This window comes from Leptinotarsa decemlineata, unplaced genomic scaffold (assembly GCF_025532065.1).
Source record: "Leptinotarsa decemlineata unplaced genomic scaffold, Ldec_3_MD MMD2_tig00003736_RagTag_RagTag, whole genome shotgun sequence".
In the NCBI taxonomy this organism is placed as follows: domain Eukaryota; kingdom Metazoa; phylum Arthropoda; class Insecta; order Coleoptera; family Chrysomelidae; genus Leptinotarsa; species Leptinotarsa decemlineata.
In genome coordinates this window covers 964,402-974,966 of record NW_027412593.1, presented here as the reverse complement: position 1 = coordinate 974,966, position 10,565 = coordinate 964,402, and the positions used below count along the sequence as shown (strand labels likewise).

General features: G+C 34.6%; 1 protein-coding gene across 1 annotated transcript; it reads right to left on the bottom strand.

Annotated features, from left to right (window-relative positions):
* Positions 1–1,671: 1,671 nt before the first annotated feature.
* LOC111511099 (motile sperm domain-containing protein 1) lies at positions 1,672–9,539 on the bottom strand. Its single transcript, XM_023167101.2, has 4 exons — positions 9,194–9,539; positions 8,977–9,140; positions 3,594–3,745; positions 1,672–2,152 (listed from the first exon to the last, which is right to left on the bottom strand). Exons 1-4 carry the CDS (start codon positions 9,321–9,323, stop codon positions 1,942–1,944), a joined length of 657 nt encoding a protein of 218 aa, XP_023022869.1. The 5' UTR covers positions 9,324–9,539; the 3' UTR covers positions 1,672–1,941.
* Positions 9,540–10,565: the final 1,026 nt, after the last annotated feature.

Here is a 10,565-nt window from a genome sequence, read left to right as displayed (position 1 = left end):
ACTCCTCAATAGTGACAGATTTAATGGATACGAAGAGAATGAAAGTGGCAACAACTCTCCCAACACTTCAACTGTATTTCCAACCACCCCTTGAAAACTAATCATTACCTTTTTTTTTTTTTCATTTCCTCAACTGTCAGTGGGTGACCAGTATTCGAGAAGACCATTTTTGAAAGGTAGCAAAAACCTTCTTGAAAGAAAACAAAAAATTGTTGGCGTAAATAATTCGTCATTTGGGACAGAATGCAAAAAGTATTTTGAAACTCTACATATTTATCTTTCATTATCTATTTCCGTTTCCAATACTTTCACTTTCTCTGTATTCATGAAGAGGACATTTTCTGCTTTCATGTGCTGAAATTGAATATCCAGAACATGAAAGATTTTGTCTGTAGCTGAAATCCCGTACTTACTGGAAAATTTCAACAATTCACATGTAATTTCGGCTTTAGAAAGTTTGGTTTACGGCGCATAACGTCAACATTTTAGCTGGGCCTATTTTTACAGCAGAGTTCAGTGAAGTATAGCTTTGCATGATATAAGGATAATACAATCGGTCTACAAAAGTGTTTTGTCAAGTGCTCTATTATTATTGCTAAAATTCATTAATGGAGTCACTGATAGATTGCTGTAGAATTTAGGTACTTGGCTGAATTAGAAGGTATTCAAAAGGACCACGGAATTTGCGACATCTAGTTTTAAAAATTCGAACATCATACTTTAGGAAAAACAATAACCGTTCACATGACGGACAAGGTCACAAAGATTCAAATAATCTTTGTTAAATTGCTATATCTGTTCATGATGCTCAGTAAATTCAAAAGTTGTTCAGAGAGCCATAATCGATGAACCAATCTGCAAATTTGTATGATATGGTGAGGAACATGCTTTACAACTTTACACATATATATGTAGGAAGTATCATAGTTAATCCCACTTTGTGAGGAGATAATTTCAAAGGTAACCTTTGTAGTCAAAGAGAAAACATTTTTTCTGCACCAAATTCTCTACTTCACACAATATTAAATATTGATACTAACAACTGCTTTTTCTTTAACTATCGGTTTATTATTATCTTTAAAACACCACATTATTTACACCAACAATAAGTTGTTCTTATTTTCAATACAAAATGTTTGTACTCAAAAAAAACACTTTAATATGAGATTTCCACGTGACAGTTTACACAACCGCAACACTTGTTTCGCTATACAATAGCATCTTCAGGCGTCACAGTACTGACTAAACGAATTTTTTGTCATGCTTTTATAATAATTTGCATCGGAACTATAACTACTTGACAATTTTCTATCTGATGAATTCATTACATAAAGTATTTACCTTTCTAGAAACAACTCATTAAACTGGAGAATAATGGAAACAAGTTCAATCTGAGACCTCATTTTACCTTTTTTCAAAATGTTTGACATTTCCTTTGTTTTCCTAGATATTTGCAGTGCTACCTTGCGGCACACACTATCTGCCAGTTCAAATTGAATGGCAGATAGTGTGAACAATCTTTGCAATGTCCTGGAGTTTCCTTGATATTTTATTTTGTAAAAAATCCTCTATTTACTGCATCAATCTAATACTTGTAATACAGCAAGTGTATGAAGACTAGATCGATTCAGGATCAAGATATATTCTTCACTATACTACCCAGTGAAAGACTTATAATCATTAAAAAATATATTTCATATAAGAAATAGTAATACCTATATCAGCCACCTTGTATGACAAGAGTCTCGAAAATGAATCTGCTTTTACATGAACACATCACAAATATACTAAAAAATATCACAAAATAGCATTGTTTGAGTCCAAAGGAAATCACTTTTTCCAAACATAACTGGTTGAGAGCTTAGGAGGTTGGACGATGAGAAAATTTTTGATGTCAAAAGTGATTTTGATTGAACTCATTCTGTCAAATGTTCTTCCACTTCAGAATAGTCGAGGTACAAGTATAGGGAGCGTAACTAATCCTAATATATATGCTGCAACATATTTTAAATTATTGCTGATGTGGAGGTAATCCGGTATTTTAGATGATTGGGATACTTCTGCTTGGGTAGGTAGAATCAAAATTCCCAAGCACGTAATTCCAACAGCTACAATTATTGTGTACCTCACAACATTTGTTTCTGAAGGTGAGCTGAAACAGAATGAAAGGTATACAATTATTTACAAATCGAATATAATATGTAAGTAATCAACCCAAAGTTGTTGATAATATCGATATAACCTCACTGATTTAATGGAAGTTTTATTTTTGTAGTCGTAATTGCCAAATATCAGTATGACAAATAAAATTTGCCATCCTATAAAAATAACAAGTACATCCAAACCTCTGCTAGATGTAAGGTATACAGATGCTCATTGCTTGTGCAAGCGAAACCGTACCTGTGTACCACATGTATTCAGCTTGTATGGTCAGCTTGGTCGGTTACCAGACCATTTCAAACAGATGAACACTGTAGCATTTAAAAAAGCAGTTAAAACATTGCTTCTTTCTAAGGCCTACTATAGTATTGGCGAATTTCTCTCGGACCATCTCGACTGAATGGGTTCATGCGGCTTTGGCATGACGTATTCAATTTTTATAACTACAATTGTTTTAATTTTTGTTATTCTGACTTATTTGTATAAATTTTTATTGTATTATTTTTATCTACTGATCTACAATTTTATCGTTTGATGTGATTTTTATCTGCTTAATACTGACCTATCCTATACGTTTGTCAACGTCTTTGAGGATGAATAAATATTATTATTATTATTATTATTATTATTATAATTAGCCCGTCCGTGACGGTGAATGAGCTCTACGTCGCCATCATCATGTCTAGCGATTTGAGGAGGAGCAATCAAGAATTATTGGAAGATTTTATTCGTGCATACGAAAATCGGCCGTGTCTTTGGCGAATTAAATCACCAGAATATCATGATAGGGTGAAGAAGGATGCAGCATACAAAATCTTCCTTAATAAGTATAGATTAATTGACAGCCAAGCCGATAAGGATGCCCTTATTAAAAAAATAAATGCCTTCAGGACTAATTATAGAAGAGAAAAGAAAAAAGTTGACGCAACTCATCGCTCCGGCAGTCGCACAGATGACATCTGTGTCTGTAGAGTAGGGAGGGTGAGTGTAAGTCCACAGCACTTTGGCCACATGTGACCCATTGTACATCCTCCCGAAGAGTTGTCCTCCTAGGTCACTGTCCATCCCATCCTTTCCAGGAAGGTGGACAGGTCACTGGGAGACCTCTCCTTTATATCGGCAGGTGTAGGCCAAGACTCGCCGAACACACACTCTGTTATTGACGATAACTCTGGTCATTTGCATAGGACATGCCTGACAGATTCATCTTCTTGTTCACTTATCCTGTATAGAGGTGTATCCACTTGCCCCATATTATGGAGGTGTTTCATTAGTTGACAGTGGCCAGTCAGAAATCCTACTGTTAAGTATTGTAGGGTGTAGCAGGGGGTGTAATACAGTTTCTTCATAAAGTACTTTCTTGTGAATACGATATGAAAATATTGTTTGAATGATATAGAATTCTATTTCATATATTTATGTCACTATCTAACCTCTTTGTGGATATCTCCTTTTCTATTGTTTTCCTTGTCATAATTTCCTTGTAAGTACCTGGTAAACTCTTGGAGTCGCCCTCCGCAGTGTCTTCTTCTTCCTCTTCTTCTTTCAACATCAATGTTGCTTTGATATCACGATTACCAACAACCTATAAAAATTTCGTTAGTCTTGTTTTTTGTATAGCAACTGAAACTAGTAGGAAATTCATTTTTCAAATACTTTCACTAGATATCATAGATGGAGAAAATTTACATTTACGTGTTAGGAATCACACGTTAAAAGGTAAGACCTCGTTAATCCTTAGCTCGCACAAGTTTCGACTTCTGAGGGTTGTCGTTCGTAGGGGTGCGACAGCTGGTTAACGGAAAAACAGATTTTTTTTTTTAAACATCATTTTTGACCAGACGCCCCAGACGTTTAAAGGTAATTAGCATTTTTATATTGTTTTTAAGAACCTGCAAATAAATAATGAATATCATAATTAAAAAAAAATATATATAGAAAGAGAGAGAGAAGAGTGGTTTTTCGGGGATTCGGTCTGTTTAGAAAGTAAATGATACTCTTTGTAGCTGTCCGAGCTTTCCCTAATGTTTATTAGCTTTATCGAGGGCTGTGCTATTTGAGAATATTTTCTTTAAACATTATTATGTTGAAAGAAATGTTCAACATTTCCGGAAAAACAACTGCTAACCCAGCTGATGACATGCAGAAAGCTGAAGTAAAACCATCTAGCACCTATGCATCATCTTCCTTTTGAAAGATAATTTGCAAATTACTTCCTATGCAGATAAAGATGAAATTATTTTGACAGATTCAGAGAACGGTTTCAGAGTACTAGCTCCCCATCAGTGCCACTCAGTACCCATCAGAATTGATCTACCCGGCACTAACGAGGAGCGAGTACACCAAAACCGGTCATATACAGGAAGTTACTTGCGATGAATCTTCCAAACAGAAGACATTGCACAGGTGCCTGATGGTTTTACTTCAGCTCCACCTCTCTGGAATATATTTGTTATTCTGACTTCTAGAAGACATTGAATATATGTGCCTGATGGTTTTACTTCAGCTTTCTGTGCTGCATTAGCTGTTGTTTTTTCGTTGGTATCTGCGACACATACCCACAAAATTGTAGGTCTCACATTAGAGGCAAGGGTTTGGTATTTTCACCAGAACTTGGGCATATCATATCCACCTCTTCAGAATATTTTTAATAGGGAAAATTCATGAACAAGGCACTCCAAATGATGCAAACGGCAGACACGTGTTTCTGGCATATTTATTTATGTAAATACACGGGCAAGCCCAATTCAGATATAAGTAGTACAGTGCTATGTAGTACTTGCTATGCAATATAGTTGATTGAAAGTAAGTTATAACAATAATACGATTCCGAAGTAAGATAACAAATAGATTATTTAAGAAAAAATTAAAATATATAACAATATGAACTAATATAATTCTTACAGGCAAGTAACACTAGACACAATACAACAACACAAGCAGAGTTTATTAGATAGCTAAGTGAAGAATATGGTTTTTAAAGCGGGATACTGATATATTAAAGATTTGAAGGTTATTCAAAGAGTTAGCCAATCGAAGAGTTCTGGGAATAAAGCTGTTATATGAATAATTAAATCTGTGAAAAGAAATTTAAAACGTTTGAACCTGTCTAGTTGAACGACTGGGGACATGTAAAGATATTTTGGAGAGAAGCTCGGGACTGATACTCAGTCCGTTGATAATTTTGAATAGAAGTAATAAATCTCTATGTTTTCTGTGAGTCTCAAGAGAAGGTATGTTCAAAATGCATTCCAATGCAGTATAGTTATAGTATACACGCATTTTGAAGGCAATATATCGCAGGAAATTGTGCTGTACGTCCTCGAGTTTAACTTTTTGTGTAACGTAATGAGATGACCAAACTGTGGAACAATAATCGAGATGAGATATAACCAGGGAAAAATAAAGAGATTTAATAGCAGTGATGTTAGTGAAATCACGGGTAGTTCTCTTTATAAAGCCAAGTATCTTCATAGATTTTTTAATTACAGCGGAAATGTGTGATTTATATCTAAGTGTGAAGTCTATGATCATACCTAGATCTTTGCTTTCAATAGCAGAATGTAAGGTCCGATTAATTATTTATACTATATTCGAAAATGATTGGGTGATGTGTTCGATGAGCGAAGAATTTGGCATTTGGATGCATTCAAACACATACCATTTTGCGAACAACAGTTAGATAGGCCATCTATATCGTTTTGTAGACACAATGTATCAGCTTCACTTTTGATTATTTTGAAACATTTGTAATCGTCGGCAAATAGCAAAGCTTCACTTTCATGGAAACAGCTGATTAGATCGTTGATAAAAAGATTAAACAACAGTGGTCCCAAATGTGAACCTTGTGAAACACCCGATATAACTGAGATGGTATGAGACTAGTAATGATTAATTCTAACAATTTGTTAGAGTTGTGTCACCATATCGTAAAATAGCTCTTGAGCCACTGCAATATTTGCCCATCAACACTATATAAACAAAGTTAATGGATCAATAGCTCATGATTAACTTTGTCAAAAGCTTTGGAGAAATCAGTGTAAACAGAGTCAACTTGCAAACCCTTAGACAGAGCATCAGAGAGAAAATCAATGTAGGTAATCAGACCCAGTTCAGCTGACTCAGCTGACTTTTTGGATGTAAATTCGAATTATTGGGTCCCTATAATTGGGGAGAAGTCATAAGTAAGGTAATAAAAAAATGATGCTCTCAAAAATTTTAGGGATTGCGCTAAGAATAGAAATTACGATAGTTACACACATCGGATTTTCGACCTGATTTATATATTGGGGCGACATATGAGGTTTTCCAATAGTCCGGGAAATTGCCAGATGATAGGGAATTATTAAATATATAGGTCGAGCTAAAATGAAGCTAAATGATTTAAGAAAAGTTGAAGGAATTCCATCAGGACCGGGACCTTTGTTGATATTAAGTTCGGACAGTTTTTTCTAAATTTTAGAGATTTCAATATGATAATTGGACACATTAACCATGGATGTAATATTGGTATCATAAGGATGTAAATATTGACTTGTATAGACGGAAGAAAATTGATTAGCAAAAAGGTTAGCAATATCGATCCCATTGGTAGCAGTATGATTACCAGAAGTCATTGTATTAGGTATAGTGTTATTTTCCCTTTTGCTGTTCATAAATCTCCAAAAAGAGTTAACATTATTAATAATTAGAGTATTCAGTGTGTTGAATGTTATCTGTATAACATTGTCTGGATAATGATTTACATCTAGATCTTAAATTGCTAAATGCTGTGTAGCTTTCTGGACACCTTGCGCTCTTGTAGATCTTGTGAGCTAATTTCTTTTCACATAATAGTTTCTTCAGCTCAGGGGAGTGTCAGCATGGAAATCTCCTTTCACAGATTTTTTTTCAAGGAACAAAGCGATCATAGATAGAATAAAGAATGTCGTAAAATATTGAAATCATATCAGAAAGCTCCTTTCCATGTAATGCACCATCCCAATCGATTGCTTCAAGGGACGAGTTTATCGATGCATTGTCAGCGAGAAGGAAGTCATAGTAATACTCTTCACCAGATGAATATTCGTTTGGGATTTTGAGTGGCAAATAACATTCAAGTTAAGGATGATGCGAATCTTCAGGAATTAAGATATTGATAGCCTTTAGCCATACTGTCATCAGTATGGTATAGCCAAGTGCAAGGTTAGGAAACACTTGGTTACAAGATAACACAAAATCATGGAGTCACAGGAGCCAGCCGCACTTTGTGGTTTAAGTTAGACCACCTCGGTTTGGAGATTTTACTAAGGTCACCACGGAGGCAGCTTCAGCATTTTTTGGATTGCTTTGTCCATGAATTTTTCCTATTTTTGATGTTTATCAAATCTACTCACTAAACTATCATCTGTATCATGTACTGGACCTGGATGTCACCCAGGTAGCTGAAGCTGTACCACCTGCAAATCTTTACCAGCAGCATATGCAGAAATTACTTTTGTGAAGAATTCTGCACTGACACATGTCGTGACAGGTGTCAGTCCATTAACCTACAGTGTAGGTGAGTTGAGACTGTCCTAAACGAATTGTTCTTTTAGATCATTTTATTTACACCCAGTCTTCAAGTATGCCCCCTTACCATATGTGAAGTTTTTTTTTTTTTATACGAGGAATTGGGCGATTCAGATATGCGATTGGTTACACCGTTCACGAACAGATGGGGAGATGACAAATATGTTGTTTGTCAATCGCTTCAGCCCAGTTCGAGAAATGATACCCTGAAAGGAATTCGATTTTTAATTATGGAAAAAATTGACTTCATGTTGATGATGGGCAATACCTTGCACTGACGAGTGGCCAAATATCCTGAAACTGGTCTGCAAGTGTGTTCCAATAATTGAGAATCGATTCAGGCAGTTGTGTCACCAACAGCAAATGCAGGAATTACTTCTGTGAAGAATCCTGCACTGTCACCTGTCGGATATAAACCAACGCCCTTTGTGGCATTAGCCAGGGGTGTAGGGTGTAGTTCTTTTCTGATAGGTGTTAGTCCATTAACCTACAGTGTAGGTGAGTTGAAACTGGCCTGAACGAATTGTTCTTTTTCTACTGAAAGAAGTATGTCATATTTACAAAATAAGAAACACACTTCCAAAATATCATGATGTACGCCCAAACTAGATATATCAAATTTATCTGTCCTACACTAGACCATCTTGATCTGGTGTTAAAGGGACCGATCTTCAAAGCATATAAGTTGCCAGAATGCTTTAGAAATTAAACTCTCTAGATTTTTTTCATAATTGTTTCATTTAAACAAGTTCTTCAAGTGAAACTACTATGTATGTTTTTTTATATACTTAGGTAAATTGTATTTGTACAGTCAAATTGTGAATGTTTTCACTTCATAGTCATCTTCATTTCCTTCAGGTTGGAAATGTGTTGTCACTAAACATAAATGTTTGTAATTAATTTGACATGTTTTACAGCCAATAGGATCTTGGATAAAATAAATGATTGATTTTGAGAATTGAAGGGCCTATCAAACTTGATATCACAAAATCTTATTTGCTATACCATTAATGTTTTATCAATAGGTTCTAAAAACAATATCATTCTATGTGTAAAGGCATCATGCCCGACTTTGATATCTTATCCAGTTCACAAGTAAGATTTGGCGACTTTTTTTGTCTGCATTGTATAAAAATTCAACAGAATATTAGGCGCAGTGCAACTATTTTTTTTATCCTTATGGCAATTAAAAGTAGCATTTCAACATTTCAAGGGATTCTCTTTTAGCAACCTATTTATATAAATATACCACATATGATATCTTACTTTTTTAGTAGAATGATCTTCTATTACTACTCTAAATTTATCTGTAATGTTTGCGTTCTCCTCTGTTGGAAAATTATGCCTCACCACTACATCTACTAACATTTGAGGTCCAATATTACCTTCTGGTTTTATTACTGAATACTTTCTTGAAGCTGTGCTCAAAACTGAAAATCTTTAGATTATTATAATGACTCACCATACATATTTCCATTATTACCTTTGTATTTAATTTTAAAATCATAGGGGTTGTATATACTAAGCACTTGTTTGTGGGACGACTTGGAAGGTAAATAAAATTTCAACTCAGTAGGAAATACAAAAACTGGAATTCTAATATTTTCAGGCATTTCTGAATATAACTATTCACTTCAACTACTTCTGACTAGGGGACAAAGATAATTAAAATAGGACTAACTAACTAGCTAGGGGTACGAGTGATAGACGTTGCAAAAAATGAACTCTCTCTCTCTCTGTTTTTGGCTTTTGCCTCCATTCAGGCGCATTAAGTCATAAAAACTGAAATTAAAAGCACAGATCAAACAAAGCATAGGTAACAATTGTTACAAAGCAGACCAACATCAAATCACATAATTTATTTCGTGGGTAAACTTCTCTCTCTCTCTTTCTCTATTCCTGTATGGCCATTGCTTCCTTCTCAGGGGCATTGGATCACGGACCACCACTCCTTGCATTTGATAATTTTTATCATAAAACAAAAGCTTCGTACGCAAGTCTTCTTACGTTATGCAACCCTGCGTCCGTTTTTTTGGTTTTTTAATTCTTTTTGTTTTCTTCTTTCCTTTATTCTTCTGTGTACCGAGGGGTTCATGACAAATAGCACAAAACATAGGTCTGATTAATGAAACTGAGGAACGAAAAAAAAAGGAACGAAGTTACCCCCTCCTCATTTTATATTTTGATTTGATTTTCATCATAAATTTGTTTAATATTTTAACGATTCTCACATTCAGATATCTTAGGAATATACACATATCTAAGGATGCTGACATTCCGGTCTCTATTAGATTTTGGTAAATATTGTACTCAGGGATAATTTTGATGGGACTATATATACGCTATTCATGCACAATGTCCAGCTTTCAGTCTAATAATGGTTGTTATGTGTCATCTATTCATAGGATTCGTGTTCATCATTATTACAAAATAGAGAACTTTTGTATTCTTCCTCATTCTCATGAAAAACATATAATAAACAGTTATAACATTGTGCAATCGGAGGTATGTAGGGGGTTGTTACATATGTTAGAAAACAGATATCTACATACCGTGGGATGATATTTCTCTTAAATGTGGTCAATATGGTAGAAACCGGTACATATTGGGTTTCATCATCTATATTGATGCGTCTATTTATTCGTTTGATACTCAATACTGTGCAAGAGCTTTAAATCACTTTTTTAACTCGTCTTCGAAAAAATTCATACTTATTTCTAATACTATAGCTTTACAAGTTACGTTACACATCCTATAGGATATATACATCCTTTGTTGGTTGAAATATCTATATCATTGAATTAGCACTATATTATTCAATTCCACTCTTACTTCATTTTTTCCTGAAATTTTCA